General features: G+C 41.7%; 1 protein-coding gene across 2 annotated transcripts in view; it reads right to left on the reverse strand.

Annotated features, from left to right (window-relative positions):
* The window catches only part of piezo1 (piezo type mechanosensitive ion channel component 1 (Er blood group)), a 267,968-nt gene that overhangs the window by 220,910 nt on the left and 19,965 nt on the right, over positions 1-27,093 (reverse strand). For both annotated transcript variants that reach the window (XM_030070245.1, XM_030070244.1), the window contains exon 2: positions 2,810-2,905. In XM_030070245.1, coding sequence (XP_029926105.1) covers positions 2,810-2,905 — 96 coding nt within the window. The remainder of the gene's footprint in view (positions 1-2,809; positions 2,906-27,093) is intronic.

Consider the following 27,093-nt stretch of genomic DNA (forward strand, 5'->3'; position numbering starts at 1 on the left):
GTTCGCCTGCCTTCCTGGACGCTCCTGCCTCCTCTGTGCTCCAAGCTCCCACACCCTCCTGCCTCCTCTGTGCTCCAAGCTCCTGGACCCTCCTGCCTCCTCTGTGCTCCAAGCTCCTGACCCCCCTGCTTGCCAGCCAACCCTCGAGCCATTCACCCTGGTTGTCAATCGGCGCCTGACTCCCTCCTCCATATTGGGCTCATCAACCGTCTACTGAACTCTAAGTGTAACTGTAATAACTTGACTTTACAAATTAAAACTGTTTTCGAGTCTGCATTTTGGGGTCTGGCCTTTTGTGTTCCTAACAGAACAATGTTATTATGGTGATGAAATATTGGTGTGAGGAAATTTTGAAGCCTCTGAAAGTGAATTTTCATATCATAGTAGAATTAATGGAATCCAATGGCCAACCCAAAGGGAGGAAAATGACAGTGCCAAAAATATGACAGTTCTAAAATATGACTGCTTGCTTTGGGAAAAGATGAGCAGAAACGTGAAGTATAGACGTTTTGTTGAATTTATGCTAAACATGCAGAATCATGATGTGGTCCTTTAATGAGGGACATCTGACAAAGAACTTCTCTTTTGGTCCCTGCAACCTTAACACATCCCCTGCATGTTTCTGAGCTTTTTGTTACTGTTGCTTACATTGAAAAGCACCAGAGCCTATCTTTAACATGGCACAGAAACATGACTCCCTTTAACCTGATTCACCAAGCTTATCCCTGCTGACTTCAACAGCTGTATGCTGAAACAGATTGAGCACCTGTCACAAATAAGAAAATTTATCCCACATGTTTGACCATTGGCCTTTGAACCGCTGACCTTTGCTATGGAAACACACCTGTCCCAAACCTGTGAACAGATTACTAAGGGGAATCAGACAGAATGGTGAGAGTACCACGGAGCTCCACAGTTGCTTTGACTATACCCTTAGGTGCAATTGCATTGCAATGATGTAAGACAGATTCAACGGGCAGCGTATTCCTCCATCTGTTTACTAGGGAACAAGCTGCCACTCTAGACGCTGCTGATATGTACTGAAGTACCATACCAATGATTTTGAATGTTTGGCCTGTTTACAGCAATTTCTTCACATTTTACATTGCAATAAAATGTTTTGCAAATCATGCAGGGGTACTGAAGATTTCAGAACATTATTACAGTGATGGAATACTCAGTGGAATGAATGGGAGCAAATAGCTGGATGAAAGGTTGAATAAATGTTATCAGAGTTTTACAATATGACTTTGGGAAAAGATTAGCAAAAAAGGTTACGTCAAGGCATTAAAACCAATGGGTTAAGGGTTGGGAAAGGTTAAGTTTAACAACTAGAAATGGACGGACACAGACCACGAAAACGGGTCTCACCTAGCTGAAAGTCGCGTTGATTGACACCTCCACCACCCCACCTTCCTCCTAATGCAGACTTTGTGGCATTTTATACTGCCTCATGATACATGGCAATATGAAAATTAACTTTCAGTGGAGTGAAAAGTGGAGTGAGACGGTCACTCAACTTTGAATAGTCCCCAGGGAAACATTTGCTTTTCCACAGCAAATTATCAGTTCCACGGTTTATGAATGGCGACAACAGACTTAGCTGCAGAAGCAGAACATCATAAGATGGGTGTTCAAATTTAAAAATGGGGGGTTACTGACTATATGTTGTTAAATCTTTAGCACCTCTGCATGACTTACAAAATGGTCTGTTGAAATGTAAAATGTGGGGAGATTTGAAGTTTTGCAAGTACTTTATGGAGATTCTTCACAGAGCAGTAACTGTAATGTGATGAAAATGTAAATTACCTGAAAATTAAAAAGCAATTTGTTACATTACTCCTTTAAAAGTGAAAAGTAATGCATTTACATTGATGTGTTACTTTGTAATACATTACTCCCAACAGTGAAAACAACAAGCCATGGGCAACATAAACCCGACGTGTACTCTGAACAAAAAGAAAATTCCTTTCAGCCTAGGTAATGAACAGATGAGAAAGGAGGACCAGAGAGAGGTAACAAAGGAGACACAAAAACCCATGAGTCCAAACTGCTTGGAAAACTAAGGTGCACCTGGTAAAGCATAAAAATTATGGCTGGTGTCCCTCACAATGGCTGGGGTAAAACCTAGGATTAAGAATAACTGCCTGGGGTCCAAAATGACCTCAACATTTTCTGCACTTACCGGACCTACCGACATGCTGCCACTTCACATGTACCTCCTTTGCTGAAAACAAGTGCACTGTCATTGACATCATGGAGGTATGAATGCAGCTAAAACTCTGTGCTGACAGCTATGTGGAATATTCGCATCATTGTTGTAGGCATCCCTCAAACTCCACCCTCTGGAAACCCCTTGTACCCCACACTCGCAAACCACCAATTTTGATGCAAGCTTTGTTCTGGGCAAAGGATATCAACTTCTCACACTGGTGGACCACACCCACTGTCTCACTGGCCACACCCACTTTGTTTTGGGGTTTTTTGCAGTTTCTCCAAAGTGGGCTTTGTGGGGTGTCTTCTGACTTGGCATGCAGCTGCCGACAAATTGGTTGACACATGGCCACACCTGCTTCTGGTTGTGCTCTTTATTACAGACTCTATTAACTATGCTGGCCCTATTAGTATTAGCTCTACTGACTTTCATTCATTCATTCATTTGCTTATCAGTTATTCTTACACCATCTACCTTACATGGTACTGGGTGCAATGTGTTTACTTGTGCTTAGCTAAATTTACAAGGACAGAAATGACATTTATTTTCCACAGACTGACAAGCATACAAGATTACAAAAATGAGTAGGCTTACCTTTGATAGTGTGCTTATTGGGCCACAGGAACCATGGCAGCAGCAGCAGGTAGATGAGATAGACCAGCGACAGGGCATTGTAGCGAAACAGACAAGCTGTACAGAGAAAAGTAGAGTCAGCACACACACATACACAATAGGGTCTAATCAGGTTGAGGATCTGGCCCAAGCACATTGCATGTTGACATGGATTGCCCCCTGCAATTTAGAAGAAGTGCACATGGAGACCAATTGTAAATAATTTCTTCTTCACATCCAGCTATATTTGATTTACATAATACTTGAGATAGATAGCAAAGAAGACCAAAAATCAGGCAAATAAAACTTTAAAAGTTTTAAAAGTTTAACCCTTTGAAACATTTGAAAGGTTTTATTTCACCCTCTGAAAATAAAAAATCATTTTATTTCTTCATAGTTTGTATTTTTTGTCAGTGATTTTATGGTAATATTCCCGTAATTTAATTTTAAATAATAATAATTAATAATAATTATTATCCTACAAGATATTAATGGTATCACCCGTGTGCAACAAATTTTCTCTTTATAATAATCCTGTCTGTTCTGTTGTAGGATATTAATACAACGACCAGTAGTTATACAGCGTTAGTAAAAGGTGTAGGCTATTAATTCAGGCATAGGACTGTGTGCAGTACTATTGTTAAGGTGTGCATATGAAGTGGTTCAAACTACCCATTAAAATGCATAGAATTGCAGGAAATTGAATCGTGATGCTGATGTGATGATTGTCTGTCTCGGTGGAAGTGCTGTAGCCTAGTGGAGTATAGGCTACTGACTGATGATGATCAAATGTGCTCGAAATTATTTACATATGTACAGTTGAGTTTGCATTGAATCATGCAACATATTTGTTTCCACCAAAATGCAAAGTTGACTGTTTATATTTAAGTTTTATATTTAAGTTTTATTTCACACACTTGAGTATGGGGATGATGATTTTACAGTACGCTGGCATTGTGGCCTTTAGAGGTGAGTCCTGAGTTCAGGAGATTAGGGTTTCCATTTCCAAAATTGTGATACTGATGTTGACATTCATTTTATTGATTATTGTTTATTTTTGCCCCATTCATCTTACGTTAACAACAACAAAAATGAAATTTCTTAATTTCTTAATTTCTTAAAAGCTTAAATTTCCATGGAAACTTTTTTTAAAAACCTCATTCAAATTGATGACAAGAAAAAAAAACGAAAATTCCCAAAATTCCCAAGCCGAATTTTCACGGAAATTTTTGGAAAAATTGAAAAAAAAAAGTGACAGCAAAAATCTTCTGAAAATGTCCAATAATTTTCGGAAACTTTGCGGGAAATTTACCGGAAACTTTTGTGACGGCCTCCTGCCTTGCAAGGCCTGCTGTGTGTGTGTATGTGTTTCGTGTTTCCTGTGTTGCAGGTTGCTGGTGGGCGGAGATCCATTAACCTATCAGGGAGCACCTGATCAGTCTCCCAGGGTTTAAAAGGCCCCCTCTCATTCCCTCTCTCTCCCTCTCATCCACCCTGATGGCACCATTACTTTTGTTTGGTTGGCCTTAGCCTGGTTTAGTTTTGTTTCTTTCATACAACACCACTCACTCACCATTTTCCACTCATCCACCTGCAGACACACTGACATTACAGATTTACACACCTCATAACTTTAGAATGCGTTTTGGTTACTTTATGTTAATAAATCTTTAATTTTCTACGTTAACACTGTGTACCTCCACTTTTTGTCACAGCTCATTGAGCTGGGTCGTGACACTTTCTACCCCTTTGCAACACTAGTATGGACAGAGGGGTATGTCATTCGTTCTGAATTACTGGATATTTGAATTTCCCTTCTGGGATGTATAAAGTTTTATCTATCTATCTATCTATCTATCTATCTATCCATAGGTGGAAATCCCGGGGGGTCGAGGGGGACAAGACCCCTCCATCCACAAAGTTGTCCCCCCCAGAAAAACATTGTTAACACTAATAAATAATTTTCAATAATATAGTAATATTCAATGAAAGCACAATGCAAGCGGTGCTAATTATAAATGTAAAACTGTGTTTTTAAGTGTTAAAAATGTATGACCCCCCCCCCATGCCTCAAAGTGGTTTGGTCCGCATCCTGCTGCCGGCAGAGTGGCAGCTCGGTAACTTTCAGTCAGTCCGTCAGCCTGAGTATGAACAGTTGCGGTTCAGCCTATGTTACTGCCTAGGCGAAATTACTGCCTTGCGCCCTTCCATGTTACTACTCCAACCCCCCACCCCCGTGTCAATTTCCCAGACGGTAACAGTAACAGCGCTAGAGGTGCCGCTCCCAGAGGCGGCCATGCTGTGCACGGCACCTTTTCAGCAAGCTGGGGCGCCTGCAGCTGCATAGATAATGGAAAACCCGCTGATGAGGCCGCCCGCTTCGTCCATGTCAAAAACCGTTACTGCCTGAGACTCACAACCTGCTCACAGCCTCTGCAGTGGCAAGTTGATCCCCCGCGCCTTTTCCTCTGACACACACACCTGTATACATGACTCTCAGCAGCAAGTTGACGTGACGCGCCTCAGCGCCCACTGCACCAACTTGACGTGGAAATGAGCGACATTAGTCTAGAAAACTGGCGATTTTTTTTAGGGCCCTCGCCTCTCTGGAAGAGGGCCCTATTGTATCTGTAAGGTTTTTTCCAGTTTTTCCTATTATTACGTCTCTTTGACGCTTAATTTGACCCCCTTAACATGCTGGTGAACACGTCTGGTGAAAAATTCGATAAAATCAAAAATCGGACCCCCTAACTGCAAAAATGGGCTCACAGGAATGTCATAGAAAGACCAAACCAGCGCCGAAACGTAGATCTCATCAAGCCCGACATTTTTCGTGCTCGTGCCCCCCACCTAAAACCAACAGGAAGTCCGCAATTTGCGTTTGAAAGTCACGTTTTCGCCCAAATTTCCACTTTGCATGAAATCTATCTCCTCCCAGGGCGTTAATGTTATCGGCTTGAACAGCTAATACATGACAGAGGAAACAGTGCTTAACAAAAGTTCTGAAAGAATTATTATTCCTTTGAACCGTTTGGATTTTATAAGGCCTCAAAGTCAGTGTCCACAACCAACACCTCCACCTTTTCCTATGGACTCTGGTGTGAAAAGGCAGAATCCTTGGCACTAATTAGGCCCCTGGTGATTAAAGTAAAAGTCTGACAGCTTCCAAATCTATGCCGATGGACAGAGAATGAAAATTCCTACAAAAATATATATTATGGTGTGGATTGGAAAAAGTGTGTGGCCGCTGTGAAGAGTTGTTTAACATGTTTGGACTCTGGTCAGCTCTGATCTGCTCTGCACTCTCTGTCTATTGACACTCCAGCTGCCGGCCCATCCCCCCACACACACAGAACAACTGAGAGACCTCAGAGGGAGCAGAAACAGCTCTCAAACTACATCAACTTAGAACACTGGAAAAAATGGACCGTTCCCGACGGGCACGAGGGGGACGCAGGGCACGGGTGCGAGGGCCCGTCCAACGCTGCTTGCAGCTTTAATTTTTTTTTGTTTTTGGAGGGCGCTCGTGCGCCCCCAAGTAGATTGCGCCCTGGGCGGTTGCCCACATTGCTCATAGCAAAAACCGTCCCTGAGTATGAAGGACGAAAAATGACAAAACAATAAATAAATGAATAAATAAATAAATACACATAAATATATAAATGCATAATAATTAAATTAATACATATTTCTACATGTATGTATTTATTTATTTATTTCTGTTTTTATTCATGCATTTATTTATTTATTTGTGTATTTATACATTTATGCATGTATTTATTTATTTATTTCTACATTTATTTCTATATTTATTTATATCTACATTTATTTATTTATTTGTGTATTTATATATTTATTTATTTGTGTATTTATATATTTATTTTTACATTTATTTATTTAGATTTTTATTTATTTCTACATTTATTCATTTATTTATTCCTTCATTTATTCCTTCATTTATTTATTTATTCCTACATTTATTTCTGTATTTCCACATTTCCACATTTATTTATTTCTGTATTTCTGTGTCGTATGTTAATGAGGTGGGAGGTTCTTACATTAGTCTTAAGCACGATTGGTTTGTGCGTGTAATCCTATCCACTACTACTGCCTGGACTGGCAGTAGCCTAGAAGTGGATGGGGGATAAAAACAGAAATAAATAAATAAATGTAGAAATATTTATTGATTTAATTATTTATGCATTGATATGCTTATTTATTTATTTATTTATTGTTTTGTCATTTTTCGTCCTCAATACCTGAGAGGCAGCAGCCTGATGAGAACTAGCAAGAAAACCTCCTCAAGTGAAAGCCAGTGAGTCATTTATCACACCACTTGTTCACCAAGCACAAGGTTGGAATATGAAAAGTGATTTTCCCTGCTTGGTCCAAAACCTGCCTCTTTCAGCTCACTGTTTAAGCTAACAGCTAATACGATACGATACGATATGATACGATACGATACAACTTTATTGTCAGCTTACACTGAAATTTGTTTTGCCTCCATGGCATCAACGTTCACAATACAATACAAACAGGACAAAACTGGTTACAGACAAAACATTGCAGTACATTACAAGACGGAACGATGGACAGGACAGGACACTGGAGCAGAACGAGCAAAACACCAAACCTCTCCTCTGAATCATCGATGTTGGTTTAAAAGCAGGACAGACTGATATACAAAAGAGTTCTTTAGTCTGTTTTTCTTAAATTTAGGGACTCTGAACCGCCTCATGGATGGCAATAGTTGATATTCACCATTTAAAACATGTAAGGGGTCCGAAGAGATACTGTTTGCCAGTCTAAGCATGCTCTTAGTGTGGGCTTCTTTGAAAGAATGTAGCACAGCCTCAACAGGCCTACCAGTAATTTTAGCACAGATCTTAATTTGGCTATACAGTTTGTTCTTATGGGTTATTGATAGGCTGTTAAACCAGGCCGTGCTACAGTACAACAACACAGTTTGGACGACAGAGGTATAAAAGAGAGACAAGATCTGACTGCTAGCACCAAACGATCTAAGTCTTCGTAGGCAGTAAATACGCTGCTGTATCCTCTTACAAATGTGCTCAATATGTGAGGACCATGATAGAGTGGTGTCTATCATCACCCCCAGATATTTGTACGACGGAACTTGTTTAATGTCAGTACCATGGATAGACACCGGCTGTGTCATATCACCAGGGGCAGAACCGAAAATTATTTCCTCACTCTTATCAGTGTTGATAATCAGATGGCTTTTATCACAATGATTGTTTCCAAGCTCACGCGAGTGCAGGACAGTGAGGGAGAGAGAGGACAGACCACAGGAGGAGCAAATACTGAGCTTTTTATTCTTTCAAAAAGTCTGTCAGGATATTAATGTCAGAAATGGTTCATATTTTACTGATATTTTGAATTTGTCTCTAGATAGATATCTAATATTTTTGCATTTTAAGTTGCATTATTTTGTGGCATAGTTTCATTTCATTTTCTTATTTGATCTAAAAGGGACAGTGTACAGCTCAAACATATACTGTATGTCACTATTTGATGCCATATCTTGCTTTGTTTTTTGTTGACACTATAATAAATATGTTTTTTTAAGAATAGTTTGATGTAGTTGGATTATTCAAGGTATTTCCTCTGGTTTTAGAGCTTCTTTTGAGTTTCTAGTTCTTGTAAAGCTACTTTGATGGACTGTAGTGGAAATAGAACAGTGAGCAAAGAAATTTGGTTAGAGGATTATTGCTTTTAATAGCATTATTTAAAATAGATAGATAGATAGATATACTTTATTGATCCCAACCAGGGAAATTATGAACAACGCTGTACGGCAAGTTTCAAAGGAGCGTAAGAGAGAAAGAGGATGTACATTAGTGCCAGACAGCAATTTTTTCATGTCCCCCCCAACAATTACTCTCAGAAATTTTGCTGTTTATTGTCCCCCCCAATAATGAAATGGGATTTTCACCCCTGTATCTATCTATCTATCTATCTATTTATAATAAAAATAGTTTTAAAAAATAATTTTAAAAACGTGTATAAGTGAGTGGTATATTTTGTTACAATACCAGTTAACAAGCACTGCTGTAAACTCTAGTTGTTTATTTTTGATTTTTTTTTTTTTTTTTTTTTTTTTTTTTTTGGCATTTCTGCTTTATTTAACAGTCACAGTAGAGAAATGCAGGAAAGGTTGGGGGGAGAGAGGGGATGACATGCAGCAAATGGCCTGAGGTCTGAACAGCGTCTTTCTGGAAGATAATGTTTTTGTTTCAGGATATATTTTGGATGATGAACTGATCAAATTAGATAATAAGAATTTTGGTTAACATGTGGTTTTGATGGTCTGGAAAGGATGGAAATGCAATAAGAGCTTGCTTGAAACCTTGTCTGACTAAACTGTTTTGTCTCTTACCGTAAAGCACATGAGGCCTAAATTGCAACCCTTTGTAATTATTGACAGGTTTAATTGCTTTTCTGGCAATTTGCTTAATTAACCCTAATTATTCATTACAATAGTTAAAATTTGTTTTAGACTGTACATTGTGCTGCAATATCTATTATTATCATTATTATTATTATATTATTTCTTTTTTTTTTTGGTTTATTCTGTCTTTGGTTAAGTCTGTAGTTATTACTGTTGCTATTTTATTTCATTTTCATGTCACATGTCAATTTGATATTGTGATGTCTGCTTTAAACATTTATATGTTCTGTCTATTGAGAAAATAATAAACTATCATAAAAAAACACGATTTACAGTATATGGATTCCAGTGACAGAGCCCATTCAAAGCTTAGCAATGAGTTAAGATGCCCTCAACTTTATTATATTGTACAAACAGTCCTGGGTTAGGACATTAATACTTTTCAGGATAGGTTCAATTGGTTTAACAACTTGATTTATCAGAAATTAAACAGCTTGAAAGTGGGTTAGTCACTTAGAATATAAAATACAGCCACCATTCTTTTCATAGATTGAAAAGCTAAATCCAGCTTAGGGATAATACAGATTTACTCTATTACTCAAGAAGCATGAGTCTTTCATCTGCTTCTACAAGCAGCACAATGTAGGTTGAATAATTTTACAAAAATCATGGCCTACAATTGCCTCCTCCTCCATGTACATTCCCTCACACTGACAAACAGTGGAAAATGTAACAGTTGGTGTGGCTGTGCCAGGGAGTCTGGGAGAAAGACAGCAGAAGATGAGAGAGAAGGGGAAGAAAAGCTTTTTTGGCTGGCAAATGGCAAGAAAAAGGAGAGAAAGAGAGAGAGAGCAAAGAGAGAGAGCTTGTACATCAGCTCTGGAATATGTTACTCTAGCACAGCATGGCAAATCAACATAAACTGACACTTGGATAGTCTCTCTCTCTCTCTCTCTCTCTCTCTCTCTCTGTCTGTGTGTGTGTGTGTGTGTGTGTGTGTGTGTGTGCCAAGTTCAAAAGGTTTCCTCAGTCCAGTCCTCCTACACATTCTGCACTTATTTCTCTCTCTCTCTCTCTCTCTCTCTCTCTCTCTCTCTCTCTCTCTCTCTCTCTCTCTCTTGCTATCTCTCTCGCTCGCTCTCTCGCTCTCTCTCTCGCTCTCAACCAGCGTTTTGCATGACTGGGTATTATGGGGAGAAGAAAAAATTACGGAGTTGGGGTAGAGGGGGTAATATTGCAAGAAAATTTTTCAAGATTAAATTTGGAAATTTCCAAGGAAAAACCTGGGATATTTGCTGAGATTAAATTTACAAGAAAAAGCTCATAAATTTATAAGAAAAAAACAATTGTCATTATAAATTCACAAAATTGTGAGAAAAATTGTGAAATTAAAGTAAATTTATGAGAAAAAAGTCAGACGTTTATGAGAACCACGTATTAGCAGATTTTGCAGACAGTCTTCGCAGCAAGATTTGAGTGAATATATGTGTGTTTAGGAAGTACTGAGCATATGACTGGATACCGGAGACTTGGATTATACAGTATCACAAGTGTGAGTGTTATGCTGGTGTAAAATCCTACAACTACAGCCTCAGTTTTTTCCACTAGATCAGAGATTGCCAGCATTTTTGGAATATGAGTTTACCATGAAGGCAAGAAAAGAGAAAGAGAAAAAGGAGAGATACGCGAGAGTGACGAGTGAAGAGCTGGATCAGCTGGAGAGGTAAGGAAATGAAGCCGGTACGGCCCGGTCAACGTCTTGGGCCGTCAAATGTCTACAAGACTATCTGACAAACACCGGGCAGACAGCTGATTTCTCAGCTGTAAGGAAAGAAGAGCTAAACAAGATCCTCCGTGAATTTTAATTTCTATAATAAAGTGCCTCAGCGGAGTCAGCACCACGGACAGTACCTGTAAGATTTTCCACGGAGATGTGCGGCTATAACTCTGTTCTTGTTTGTTATCAGTTATTAATTAGCCTATTAATCGTTATTAATTTGTTCAGTCTTTATGAGTTTACTAGGCCATTGATTTAATTAATTTGTCAATTTGTTTGTGTCTGTACATTGAAACGAACATTTAATAAATCAACACATCTGTGAAAACTGATATTTCAGAGTTAAATTGATAACAGCCTGAAAAGGTAATTCTATAACTCTGTTCAGCCTTAATGTGACTGCTTACTGTTGTTATTTTTGCTGCTTAGCCACATTAATCGGAGCTGACGTTAAATTGGAGTGACACACCCCCAGCTGAAATAAAACATCTGCCGGTGAGTTTATGAAAAGACAGATGTTTGCCGACACTGGAAAGCAGTGGCCTATATTTAAATATAACTGTTAATATAAGTTGCTGCTGTCAAGGCACCTGTTAGATTAAAAATGACTGAGAAGTCGGCAGAAGTATAACTATCAGTCCATGAAAAAAAAAAAAAAATTCCAGTGGATATTCTACATGATTGAGCTAGCAGAGCAGTTTTGTTTTGCTATGTTTGGTATTTATTCAGTTTCGGGAAATCATGATGTAGCCTACATGTTGTTATTTTCTTGCTCTACACTCTTTACTCTACAAGTCACTTGACTATATTGTAATTGTGCTATTTTCTACAAGATACTGGTTTTGAGTATTGACTTTGTAATGTGGAAGCACTTGCCAATTTCAACCACCCAAGGAAAAAAGACAATTAAAGACTTAGGGCTCTAGTTTCCCAGCGCAGCGCAGGGTGGCGCAGTGAGGTGAACCCCGCGCAGAGCTATTTTCGACCAGCCTAACCCGAGGGGTGCACAGTTTGGTATTTTGGCAGACCAAGGTGCGCCGAGATGGGAGTGGCGGCGCAGCAGGGGGAGGTGCCGACAGATTCAGCTTGGCGCAGTGACATTTTCGTGCCAAAAGGCTTCACTGAGGTGCGCAAAAAGCTCGCCATCTGAGACCACGTCTACTTTCGGCGCAAGGCGCAGCGTGGCTGGTGCAGTGGAATTTTGGCTGACAGGCGGGCAGTGCACACGTCACCACAACCTCACAGATTGTCAGGCACAGTAACAATGCAATAAATACCCACAAAAAACAATACTCAATGCTATAATCTCAATAATCAGCACATACACTATATTACCAAAAGTATTCGCTCACCCATTCAAATGATCAGAATCAGGTGTCCTAATCACTTGGCCTGGCCACAGGTGTATAAAATCAAGCACTCAGGCATGCAGACTGTGAAACAAGACATTTGTGAAAGAATGGGCCGCTCTCAGGAGCTCAGTGAATTCCAGCGTGGAACTGTCATAGGATGCCACCTGTGCAACAAATCCAGTCGTGAAATTTCCTCGCTCCTAAATATTCCACAGTCAACTGTCAGCTCTATTATAACAAAATGGAAGCGTTTGGGAACAACAGCAACTCAGCCACGAAGTGGTAGGCCACGTAAAGTGACGGAGAGGGGTCAGCGGATGCTGAAGCGCATAGTGCAAAGAGGTCGTCGACTTTCTGCACAGTCAATTGCTACAGAGCTACAAACTTCATGTGACCTTCAGATTAGCCCAAGTACAGTACGCAGAGAGCTTCATGGAATGGGTTTCCATGGCCGAGCAGCTGCAGCCAAGCCACACATCACCAAGTGCAATGCAAAGCGTCGGATGCAATGGTGTAAAGCACGCCGCCACTGGCCTCTAGAGCAGTGGAGACGCGTTCTCTGGAGTGATGAATCACGCTTTTCCATCTGGCAATCTGATGGACGAGTCTGGGTTTGGAGGTTGCCAGGAGAACGGTACATTTCAGACTGCATTGTGCCGACTGTGAAATTTGGTGGAGGAGGAATTATGGTGTGGGGTTGTTTTTCAGGAGCTGGGCTTGGCCCCTTAGTTCCAGTGAAAGGAACTTTGAATGCTTCAGGATACCAAAACATTTTGGACAATTCCATGCTCCCAACCTTGTGGGAACAGTTTGGAGCGGGCCCCTTCCTCTTCCAACATGACTGTGCACCAGTGCACAAAGCAAGGTCCATAAAGACATGGATGACAGAGTCTGGTGTGGATGAACTTGACTGGCCTGCACAGAGTCCTGACCTGAACCCGATAGAACACCTTTGGGATGAATTAGAGCGGAGACTGAGAGCCAGGCCTTCTCGACCAACATCAGTGTGTGACCTCACCAATGTGCTTTTGGAAGAATGGTCAAAAATTCCTATAAACACTCTCCTCAACCTTGTGGACAGTCTTCCCAGAAGAGTTGAAGCTGTAATAGCTGCAAAAGGTGGACCGACATCATATTGAACTCTATGGGTTAGGAATGGGATGGCACTTCAGTTCATAGTATGAGTAAAGGCAGGTGAGCGAATACTTTTGGTAATATAGTGTAAATGTATCTCCATATCGACTGTCCCGTCACAACTGATGTCAGATCAAAGGAGACTGGCACTGTTTGGCAGCGTCATGGAAACCCAACCTGATCACCTGTTAGTCAAATAATGTGTCCAGTACGGTGATGTCTTTTTTCCAGTCATGGTGTCTGGCGCTGCTCGTGTTAACTACACAGTTCTTCTTCCATATATATAAATATTCCACACTGGGTTTCCATTATCCGGTAATCACCGGACTATGACTGCATGGTAAAATCTGCCAAAGTCCAGTAATTTTTAAATGTCCGGTGAAAATATTCCCTCTAAGCACAATTTGAATTTTATTAAAACAGTCAATTTTCACTTAATTTTATTTATTTATTTTATTATTATTTTTTTTAAATAGCCTGCGTGATCCCTGTCTCCAGTGTACCAGAGAGAGATAGGTTTTTTTTCTGCAGAAAATCTCTGCAGAAAATCTCTCAGAAATGAATGACAGAACCATCATGCCTTGTTCTCATAGCTGCAATCACCCCCTCCACCCATATCCTACACCCTTGCTGTCAGGCTGTGGATACAGGTGTATACAGTGCATTCAGAAAGTATTCAGACCCCCTTCACTTTTTTCACTTTTGTTATGTTGCAGCTTGATGCTACAATCGTTTCAATTCGTTTTTTCTCTCATTATTCTACACTCAGTACTTTATAATGACAAACTGAGAACAGAATTTTAAATTTAATTATTTTTTGCAAATTTATTAAAAAGGAAAAACTGAAATATCACATTGATATTTGGTATTCAGACCCTTTGCAACAACACTTGAAATTTAGCTCAGGTGCCTCTCATTTCTCTCGATGGTTTCTGAGATGTGTCTACACCTTGATTAGAGTCCATCTGTGGTAAATTAAATTGATTGGACATGATTTGGAAAGGCACACACCTCTCTATAGAAGGCCTCACAGCTGATGCAATGCATATCAGAGCGAAAACCAAGACATGAGGTCAAAGGAACTGCCTGCAGAGCTCAGAGACAGGATTGTTGTAAGGCACAGATCTGGGGAAGGCTACAAAAAAACAAAACAAAACTGAAGGTTCCCAAGAGCACAGCGGCCTCCATCATTCTCAAATGGAAGAAATTTGGCACAACCAGGACTCTTCCAAGGACACAACCAGGACCCTTCTTCGCCCAGCCCAACTGAGCAATCATAGGAGAAGGGCCTTAGTAAGAAAAAAGTTACCAAGAACACGGTGGTCACTCTGACTGAGCTCCAGAGATCCTGTGTGGAGACGGGACAAAGTTCCTTAAGTACAACCATCACTGCAGCCCTCCACCGATCTGGCTAGAGTGGCTGGACAGAAGCCTCTCCTCAGTGCAAAACACATGAAAGCCCTCTTGAAGTTTGCAAAAAAGCATGTGAAGGATTCTCAGACAGTGAGAAACAAGATTCTCTGGTCTGATGAAACCAAGATTGAAATGTTTGGCCTCAATTCCAAATGTTATGTCTGGAGGAAACCAGGCACCGCTCATCACCTGCCCAGTACCATCCCAACAGTGAAGCATGGTGGTGGCAGCATCAGGCTGTGGGCTGTTTTTCAGCAGCAGGGACTGGAAGACTGGTCAGGGTTGAGGGAAAGGTGAAAGGAGCAAAGTACAGAGATCTCCTTAATGAAAACCTGTTCCACAGTGCTCAGGACCTCAGACTGGGCCGAAGGTTCACCTCCCAACATGACAGTGACCCTAAGCACACAGCCAAGACAACACAGGAGAGACCTGAACATGGCTGTCCACCGACGGTCCCCATCCAATCTGACTGAGCTTGAGAGGATTTGCAAAGAAGAATGGCAGGAAATTCCCCAATCCAGGTGTGCAAAGCTTGTTGTGTCATACCCAAAAAGACTGGAGGCTGTATATTATGAGAAAAAAAACTGACTTTATAATCTAAACAATTTTTTTTATTTTGGGGGGGTAAATTTGTGTTTTTTTCTCATAAATTCACCCCTTTAATCTAAGAATTTAAGTTTTTTTCTCATGAATTTGTGACTTACAATCATAATTGTGAGTTTTTTCATAAATCTGTGAGTTTTTATAATTAATGAGAGACTTATACAGGCAAGTGAATGCATTATGCTTCTGTAGAAAAGGCCATGCTTGCCACTGGAAATTTCCTTGTGTAGGAATAAACCTGTGAGCCTGCTCACAATGGGTGTTTCACTAACTTCCCAGCAGCTGGAACAGAGTGGTGTTTACAGCACTGATGAGGGCAAGAGGAAGCATTTCCTTTGTTCCATTTGTGACTCACAAAGTTGTGTCATCTAGCATGGTGCTAAAATGCCAAGTCACTCTGACCATTCATAGGTCACAAAGTGTGTGTGCGCATACATGTGTGCCTGTGTGTGAACACTAGTAGATTGGTGGGACTGACTGTTTTTTGTTGTTGTTGTTGTTTTTCAACTGAAAGGGTTTGAATGGTTGACACTCAGTCCATGATTTATCGACACTTGGAGGAAAGGGTTATTCTCTGAACACAGCTGAAATGTTCAGCAAACTCTTTCCAAAAGACAGCGCCTGACAGTGCCGTTGAGCCAGCAGGACGCTACGTGCTCACGGCAGACAGAACAACAGATAACACCGGTAAGACCAAAGGTGGGGGTCTCTGCATTTATGTAAACAAACTTTGGTGCAAACTTTGGTGCACCGCCATAATTGGGAGTTATTGCTCTGCTAACCTGGAATATCTCATGGTTAAGTGTACACCTTTCTACTTGCCCAGAAAGTTTTCAATCACTGTAGTGTCTGCAGTTTATGTCCCCATGGACACTAATGCTAAGCTTGCAATGAAGGAACAGCGTGCAGCTATTAGAGTAATATTGAACAAACATCCAGAGGCTGCCTTCATTGTTGCAGGCAAACCTGAAAACTGTTCTCCCGAAATTCCACCAAAAAGTTTCGTGCCCCTCTAGGGGAAACAAGAACACGTTTACACAAACGTCGCTAATGCATACAAAGCCACCCCTTCTCCTACTTGGGGCAGTCAGATTACGTCTCTGTGTTTCTACTCCCTAAATACTTACCACTTATCAAACGTGTGAAACCGTCTGTAAGAACAATTAAAGTGTGGCCAGAGGGAAGAGAGACTGCACTTCTGCAACGGTTCAACACACTGACTGGAATAGCTACATCAAAACCACCCTCAAATGGATCACTGCATTCCCGAATCGGAAGTCATGGATGAAAAGAGATCAGGGGACATGCAAGCCTACAGTGCATCCAGGGCCAATCTGCAGAAAGGCATAAAGAGGGCCAAGCACAGCCACAAGTTAAAGACTGAGGAGTTCTTTAAGGGCTGCACTCCATTTGCTCCATATCATGCTAAAGCAAAAATGCCCCTCTACCCAGTCCCCGGCTGGCCTGCACCCAGGGCAGTTGCTAGGAATTCTGGGCCCCCTGAAAGAATATCGGTGTGGGCCCCTCTACCCCATTCATTACCAGTTTTTTACAACTGTGTATTACGATGTATTCCTTCATTTTTCTGTTTTTCAGTGTTCTTGACGGTGCCTGGTGTAAATAACACATTTTTACAAAACCACATTGAACACATCATGATAACGTAACTGACCTTCATCTGATGCTTAAAATTACTGAGTAGAACTTGAATGTGTCATAATACAATTCAATGTAACCTCTGAGTGGGCGTATACTGGAGCACTGTCCGACAGTGATATGTGTGAAACACACAGTCACTGTAGTAGCTTCCAGATTAGTAATGTTCAATTAGCTACACTAGGAATCGTTGCTCTATAATGAACTGCGACTTTCTTTTTTTTTTTTTTTTAAATGAACTGGCGACTTGTCTAGAGTGTAGCCCGGCCAGATGACAGCTAACATAGGCTCCAGCCTGCGGCTGCGCCCCGTAAAAGGTAAGGTTACAGACAATAAATGAATGAACAAGTAGGCTAATCGTTTCAGCCGCCCTCGGTACTTTTACTCTCACCATTCTTAGAGAAAAAATTTTTGATGTCCTGGACCCCTGCTCTGCTGCTCCTACTTGTGTCATCATCTATCCTATTTGATCTCCCTCACTCCCTGCTGGAGCTTGCTTGCGCTCACTTAATTCCCATGAGGAAGAACGAACCGTGGTGTGGACCAAACCATTTTTTAAGAAGGGGCCAAGGGTGTTATTGAAAAGATTAAAATTAGAATATTGTGTGACTTGTGGCTTTGTTTTAATTCTGATTCATTAGTATGAATATATATTAGTTAAGTCTATGCATAACAATTTTGTCATAGAGGCTACTGGGGGCTGTGTGTGGGCCCTAGTGGGCCGTGGGCCCTTAGAATTGTCATCACCTTTCCCCCCTATACGACGGCGCTGCCTGCACTCACATTACCTAAAGCCCAAACATGCCCAAGCGCGATTGCCCCCGGTATGCATGTCATCACGTTGAAATACCACAACTGGCATGGTCCGACGTCATCATAAATCAATATAGTTCAAATACATTCATCATGTCTTCCTTTTAACTAAAATACATTTGTTTCTTTTAATCAGACATAGGTTAAGAGATGTTTATTTAACTTGACAGTTTTGGAGGTAACTTCAGAAAGCGTCCAACGGACAGCCGGAGCGGCATGTCAGCTGGCTGCTACATTCAACCATTCAACCGGGTGGCCGCCCAGACAGTGCAGTGCTGCGGCCGGCCCACCTGATGCCGGCTGGTGTCACAGCCGGCACCACACCCACCCGGTCACGTCTGCCAGATCTGACAGGTGCGCGGCGCACAGAGACTGCCATACATACCTTTCAACATAAATCAACTTTTGTTTATACATGGCTGCAGCAGCACAACGGACAGTGACACACACAACATGGTTGATTATTGATTGTGCAACGCGGCCATTCGCTGCTAATCATGCTGCGCGCATTAAATGATTTTGCAGAGGCAGGAGGAAAGTTGCATGATTTACGTCATATCCACGTTCGCGCACTGCATGCATGACTGTGCATGTGCTCGTGCATGAACGCCCGTACTGTACTGGAGCACACAGCCTCCAACTGTGCCAGAGCGGGGGAAGTGTACTGTATTCAAGCACAGAGCGGAGCGATCACACTAGTCAAATAATCTGGATTTTAGGGGCAAACGTGCTTGGGCACGGTACAAACAAGGTAATGTGAGTAGCCTCTAACCCCCGATTCATGTAGCAGGGCATCCATGCCCTCACCAACTACAAACCCACCAGCAACACCCCCTCAACCAGCGACACCTCCCTCCCTGATGAGCTTAACAACTTCTATGCTCGCTTTGACAGGGAGAACCTAGAGGTAGTCGTCAAGTCTGCACGCCCTACGGACCACCAACCCCTCAGACTCTCCCCCTCCGATGTGTATGCTGCACTGAGCAAGATCAACACACAGAAAGCTGCAACATCTGCGAAAAAACAATTTCTGCCAATGGAGGATGCACGACAAACATGACAAAACACCTTCGCCTGCATGGTGTAACACTAATCGAGTATACTGTGTTTAACTCGTTGCGTCGCTCTCCTGCTCCCGTTGCTTTCTACACTTCGGACAGTCAACCTTCATCATCAGCCAGCAACTCCTCGTTGCAAACAGAATCAGGTACATTTATGGAAATTATGGTTGTCTTATTCTTGTCTTATTATGTGGTGAAAAGGCTGCATCCCCTTTCAGAAGTAGACTTGGCGTGGCGACTTTTTTCACGAACATGGCATGTCCTTTCGACAACGATCCCGTGGATGAAGGTGCAGTGTTACTGCGCAGAGAATTAAATATTCGTCGGGAGATGGTTATAAGACGCGCATAGATGTTTTACCTGTTTGAACAATGTTGTTATATTTCATCTTAAGCTGCTGCCAAGTGCGTTTCTCCCCCGCGGGATTGTACCTAAATGAAATAAATTAATAGGCTACCATTCAAGCAGTTTTCCCCCTGTAATATTATTGTGATTGCAACGGACTCCATTTAAACTTACGTATTGACCCGAGCAGGAATGTTCTCTCCCAGGCCGTCTCCCTCTCCTTTGCCGCTGCAGCAGTGTTGCATTTTTTATTATTATTATTATTTTGAACATGTTCAAACTCGCTGTATGAATGCATTAAGATTTCCAATTCAACTGGGGTGAAAAACGCAGCCCGACGCTTTCCCGTTGCCATGGTGACTCGTCAAATCGGGGCTACATTGACACTGTCTTTTTACAGCTGTGGGTCACGCGCTTACCTCCAGGTGAAACTACTCCGAGTTGATCAAACTGACTCAAATCAGCTATTCTGGAACCCAAAACTCAGAGTTTCCTGTCTCAGAGTAGATCCACTCAGAGTTCAGGGTAAGACTTGGAGTTTGTTGAACCTGCTTCATGAAACGGACCCCTGGTAGCTACTTGTTATCTACACAGTAACAGTTCAGATTTAACTGCTGACAGATTTGTCTTTGGCAAAGTGCTCATTTCATTTGAAAACATCACTATATATGGACACATGTTAAAGTGTTTTTGTGTATTTGTTGCACATTGCTCTCATGCTCTGTTCAAAAAATTTACTAGAGATATCTTATGTCTTAAGAAAATGGCAAATACTTGACATCAATATGTGCACTTTTATATTGTGTAATTAGACCTATTTATGTAATGTTTTACCAATGTTTACACCTGCAAATGTACATTGTGTAGCTTTTTCAAATGAAAAAATTCTCCTGATAAATAGGCTGTGACCTGTTGACCTCCATCTCAAAGAATCGGAATCGAGAATCGTTTAGAACAGGAATCGATAGTGAGAATCGGAATCGGACTCGGAATCGTTAAAATCCAAACGATACCCAACCCTAGTCCTGACTGACATTTTCAACTTGTCACTGGCCCAAATTGCTGTCCCTCCGTGCTTTAAAACCACTTCCATTGTGCTGGTGCCCAAACACTTCACCCAAGTGGGCCTAAATGACTACCACTCTGTTGCACTTACCCCATCATCATGAAGTACTTTGAGAGGCAAGTCTTGGCTCATCTTAAATCCTGCCTACCCCCCATACAGGACCCATTTAAATTTGCTTACCACCAGAACAGGAGCACTGAGGACGCTACCTTGACGGCACTCCACTCTTCCCTCTCCCATCTGGACAACAGCAACACTTGCTGTTCATCGACTTCAGATCAGCATTCAATACCAGCATTCCCTCCAAACTGGTCACCAAACTCAACGAGCTTGGCATCAACCCCTCTGTCTGCTGCTGGATACAGGATTTCTTAACCAACAGACCCCAGCATGTGAGGTCAGGGGATCACATCTCTTCAACCCTCACCCTGAACACCGGGGGGTCATCCCGCAGGGCTGTGAGCTGAGCCCTCTCCTTTACTCCCTGTTCACCCTCAACTGCACACCGAGACATGGTTCCAACACCATCATCAAGTTTGCAGACGACACAACGATGGTGGGCCTTATCAACAACAACGATGAGTCAGCCTACAGGGAAGAGGTCCAACACATGGCTGCGTGGTGCACCAATAACAACCTGGTTCTTAACACCAAGAAGATGAAGGAGCTCATAGTGGACTTCAGGAAGACCAAAGGCTGGACTCACGACCCCATCTATATCAGTGGAGTGGAGGTTGAGCATGTGGCCTGCTTCAAATCCATGGGTGTCCACATCTCAATACTTCAACCCTGATAAAGAAGGCACACCGGCATCTGTTGTCCCTGAGGAGACTCAAGAAAATCCACCTGTCTCCCAAGATCCTGGTGAACTTTTACCACAGCACCATTGAGAGCATCCTCACCATACCAAACTGTGCATCACAGTCTGGTATGGCAACTGCTCTGTTGCAGACCGGGAAGCACTACAGAGAGTGGTTAAAACTGCCCAGCGCATCACCGGTACTCCACTCCCTGCCATCGGGTCCATTCAGCACAAGCGGTGCCGGCAAAGGTTGTGCAGCATCGTCAGTGAGCACGTTTACATGCACACCTTATTCCTGTATTAACCGGAATATTCGCAATATTCCGGTTGAGCACGTGTCATGTAAACACGCACCGAACCCGATTAAGGTCATATTCCGGTTGGAGAGAATTCCAAATAAGACCCCTGGCATATGCCTGCTCCAACCGGAATATTGAGGCATGTAAACACCTTAGTCAGAAAATGCCCCGAACCGGAATATTCAGTCACGACTGCGCATGCTCGACTAGCAAGGAATTCTGTGGCGTCTTTGATGCTATGGTTAGGGGAGACTGGGGTAAGTTGAGCCAAAGGGTAAGTTGAGCCACCCCCTGTTGCTAGGAAACGATAAAAAATATTGATCATGTGACCAAATATTTAGGAGGAAGGCATCATTTCATGGAGTCTGTGAAGGTAAGAACCACATGGGTAAAGTGGTTAGACATTTATTTCCAAAAAAAAACATTTTTTACTCTTAAAAGTGAATTTAGTCTATCATCAGTTTCATGAGAATTGTGTTAAAACCAAAACAGATCATTTTAAATTTGTTTTATACATCAGTTGTGGCATCTATGAGCTACAACATGAGGTCATAAACCTAGCATAAAAGTGCCCCATTTTAGCTGTGGGGACTAAAAAATTCAAAATGGTAGCTCTGGGGTAAGTTGAGCCATTTGGCCAGGGGTAAGTTGAGCCATTTGGCCAGGGGTAAGTTGAGCCGGAGGCCCATACACTTAATAAGTGTATTTTGGCTGTAGCCTATGTCTATTAAATAATAAATAAAATAATAAATATTAATTACTTATTAAGTGTATGGGGTAAGTGTATTTTGGCTGTAGCCTATATGTCTAAAATATTAAATAAATATTAACCCTCCCCCATGCCCCCATGCCCCTGGTGGGCATGGGGGCATGGGGTCATGGCCACCAAATGTGTTACGTTCATATGTTCATAACTGACCTTACTGTCAGCAAGGACACCAAGAAACTAGTGTTCTAGTGTTTTCTTTCCAAAAACACAGCTGTTAATGTTCTCTTCCCAAGCGCACTTTAAGGCATGTTAAAACAGCTGTTTATTGTACCTGGTGAATTGTGTTTAATAAAAAAAAAATACACATGAATGTGAAGAAGTGAGGGATACGGCTCAACTTACCCCGCTCCTGTGCTCAACTTACCCCATACACGGGGTAAGTTGTGCCACGAGACCACTTTTTTTGGACATGCTATATTATGAAAACAGTTATGTTTCCACTCATTATAAATACATGCAGATATGTTTGTTAGCAACAAAACTATGAATGCCTTGATGTAGTGATCCTAAATATGAAAAATGGCTCATCTTACCCCAGTCTCCCCTACCTTCAAACGGGGAAAACGGCATGGCAAACAGCAAGGCGAACAGCAGCAAGAGCCAGGAGACTGCAGTCTGCCTTCAGCTAATGAAAGACTTAAATATCATGGAGGATATCGATGGGAGAAAACAGAACTAGCGACAGAAGAAGAAGAAGACTTCTTTGTCTGTATTTCCGGCAGACCAGACGCCTATACGTGTACCGCTGCCCCCCGCAGCTGAGTGTCGCATTACGTAAGAGAGTGGAATACGTCGAAACACGGGGGCATGCCAAGTAACATGTAAACGGAATATTCCAGTTGCCGCGGCGCAGTTACCTTAGCCGGAATATTGACCCGAACCAGAATATGGTGTGTATGTAAACGTACTCAGTGACTCCTCCCACCCCAGCCACAGCCTTTTTGCCCTCCTCCCCTCTGGGAGGCACTTCAGGAATCTTTGTTCCAGGACCAGCAGGCTCAGGAACAGCTTCTTCCCCGCTGCAGTTCACCTACTGAACTCCACACCACATGGATAGCCCCCACCAGCCACGCAGCTTCACTCCCACCACTTACTGCACACCTCACTGTCCATATGTAAATCTGCGCTGCACAGACTGTGTACACCCTACATAGACTGTGTATCTTCTGTATACTATTCATATCATATTTGTATAATATTTCATCTGTATATACTATTCATATACCATCCACATGTGTATATATGCATGTGTTTCTGTGTATATATGCTATTCATAACTGTACATACTATTCATTCATTCATCTTCTAAACTGCTTATCCTCACTAGGGTCGCGGGGGGGGGGGGTCCATTGCAGGGCAGACAGACAAACACTGACATTCACACACATAGTCACACCTAGGGGCAATTTTAGCTTCTCCAATTCACCTGACCTGCATGTCTTTGGATGGTGGGAGGAAACCGGAGTGCCCGGAGGAAACCCACGCAGACACAGGGAGAACATGCAAACTCCACACAGAAAGGACCTTCGGTGGGAATTGAACTCAGGACCTTCTCATTGTGAGGTGACAGCGCTAACCACTGCACCACCGTGCCGCCCTATTATTCATATATGTATATACTATTCATGTTCCTACATTTATTATATTTACTATTTATTATCACTATTTTACTAGACTCCAGAGACCATACCATGCTCTACGTACTGTTCATACTCCGTCACTGTAAATATTGTACTATAGATACTTTACATATATTTATATTCGCTGCACTTTTTTTTGCACTTCTGGTTAGATGCTAAATGGTTAGATGCTTTCGTTGTCTTAGTACTTGTACTTTGTGCAATGACAATACAGTTGAATCTAATCTGAAATATGTGTTTTATATGCATGCAAAAGCTATGTCTGTGCAACCAAATGCAAAAAGTGTGGACATTTAAATGTCAGTTAAGAAAAGGCTATGGGATATGTGTCTTGTTTTTTGCTGTTTCTGCTTTATTAGACAGACACAGTGGAGAGAGACAGGAAAGACAGTGGAGAGAGAGGGGATGTCATGCAGCAAAGGGATTCAGATTTGAACCCATGCCGCTGCAGCTAAATTAGCCTCAGTGGTATGTGGTACATGGTGAGCCACCAAGGTGCCCCAGGCATGTCTATCTAGAATAGAGGGCAATGCCCTTCATGACGTTTTGCAAATAAATGTAGTATTAAACTGGGAAATTAAACTGGGAATTTCCCAGTTTGGGATCAATAAGTAAATCTATCTATCTAAAGGACTTTACTAAATTAATTTGAAGGCTTGGGTGCAACCAGACATGCAAATGAAAGCAAATGTTCGTCACCTGTCATAGGAGAAAGTCATATGATAGTGGAAACTTGCCTAAGGGGCTTTTGAAAATGTAGTAGGAGTGACAAGCTCATCTTGAAGAAACAGAAAAACCATGTCAGTATTGCCATCAATTCCAGTGTATTTTTGAAACCACTGTGACTTTTGAAACAACTGCACTGAAGCAAAAAGAGCAAAAGAGAGCACAGTCCAAGTGAAAAACCTGACCTTACAAGGATTCATCTGTCAACAACAAAAGGATTATTCACTGAGCAGTTGTTTCCAAAGCTCCAAAACACTAGCAGAACATGAGGAGTATTCAGGAGCTCCACCCTGCAGTCTACTTATCATCAAACACACCCAACATGAGGCATGTGGGCCAACATGATAACGCTCATCAGTAACCACAACACATCTCTCTCTATAGCAGTTTGTCCTACCCCTTTCATACAGTCTACATCTTTTCAGTTTTTGTTTCTGTTCAGTTTTGGAAGCAAATGTTCCCCTCTAGTATTAAAATTTACCACTCTAGATCTTGCACACTACTCTTGGCCCTGGGCCAGCAGTTATTTCACACTTTGTTAGCCCTACCCTTAGCAAAGGGACCTCTGAACCTGAATAATATTCTCATGCCTTATCCCTAGGCTAACTATGCCCTAGGCTGGGATTACTGTAGCCCAAGCCTGAAACTGGCAGTGCACTTCTACAGGAGTACGATGGAAAGACAACAGCCTGTTGGACATGTGCAGTTTACTGCACATGTCTTGGAGTCCAATCACAAAGTTCACTTTGTGAACTTGTGTAAACTTTGTGAGAACTGTACTCCTTTCTTATGCCACTCCAATCCCACTGGGGGAGCATCAGTCACAAGGAGCCTGTTGAGAGCCAGTTTGATGCCAGAAACATGACACCACAACAGCAAACTACACCTGTTTCATCTATTACCATGTCATGTTTAATACTGGATGAAAGCCATACACAACACGTGGAAAACCCCCAAAACCCCAAAAACGATTAGCAGGGAAGCCTAATATGCAAAAAACTTGTTATTGCAGCTGCATGTATGTTTAAGTGTGTGTTTTTGTGAAAGCTCATAAAAGGTGGGAAGGTGCATCTTTTAAGGCTGTAATACAAACATTTATTGTGCATTACAGTGGCTTCCCTCCAAATATATATATATATATATATATATATATATATATACACACATATATATATATATATACATATATATATATATATATATATATATATATATATATATATATATATATATATATATATTTATTATTTTTTTATATATATATATATAGTTTTCATGTGTAATATTGCCATATTTGGTTATGCACAAGCATCCTACAAACTATATTTTACACCCAACAGCACTGCAAGTAGCAAATAAGCCAAATCTAAAGTTGAAATCTGCCCTCTGGCCACTCAAATGATGCACCCAGCCATGTGATGTTTGGGCCAATCACAGAGAGGAGGAGGTGTAAGAAATAGAAAAGACAAAAGAAAAGCTTCCTGTGGGGTCTTGCAAAAAGAACAAGAAAAACAAGTTTTAAAAAAATGAGAAAAAAAAAAAACTGAATCACTGCACCTTGTGCCTTGCAAGACATCTTTATGCCGTAAAGGTTCTTCTTCTTTTGAAGTACACTTGGGCTTCACCTGGTCTCACACTGGTTCTTATTAGTCCCAGCCTTGCTGTTAACCCTGGGTTTAGGATTCACACTTGAAAATCAAAGTCAAGGACTAGTGGCCTCAAAACACCTGTAGCACTGTTTTGATTGGAAAACAAACATTTTATTGCTTTTTCAAATGTATTCTAATGTTTTCGTTCTCTTGATTGTAACCGAAATTCACACTAGATACCTTAACTAAACGAAAATTCACACTAGATACACCCCTAGATACACACACTGTTTTGGAGCAGGGTTTAGTTTGCCTGATCTACTGTTGTGGAAATCCCACATCCCCACATATCCCACATTGTAAGTGTGAAACAATCATTAGCCCAAAGCTAACAATTCAAGAGGCTGGTCAAGAGGCTTAGCAGTAGAAAGTGAGTAGGGGTGGGGTTACCCACCACTACTTCCTATATATCTGTACATTCTTTTAAATGAAGTAGAAGAAGTAAGGTAAAGTTAGATGCAGGGAGGTGATGAGTTTGCTGTTTCTGGGAGGAATAAACAGTTAGAGGAGGACTTGTCTAGACAGGATGCTAGGACAGGAATGTTACCCAGGACAGATATCAGGAACACAGACATCTCCTGTTAAAAAGGTGTGGAAGATGTGTATCTATGACCTTAACAAAGCAAAACAAAACATGTAGCTCTAGAAAGGTTTAGAAAAGGAAACACTAGCGGTCAGCCTTGTTTTCACCGTAGGGCCAAGTAGGACTAGTCAGGCCATCCCTGTTGTTCTTAGGCCTGAGTACCACC

This window comes from Myripristis murdjan, chromosome 15, assembly GCF_902150065.1.
Source record: "Myripristis murdjan chromosome 15, fMyrMur1.1, whole genome shotgun sequence".
Classification (NCBI taxonomy): Eukaryota; Metazoa; Chordata; class Actinopteri; order Holocentriformes; family Holocentridae; genus Myripristis; species Myripristis murdjan.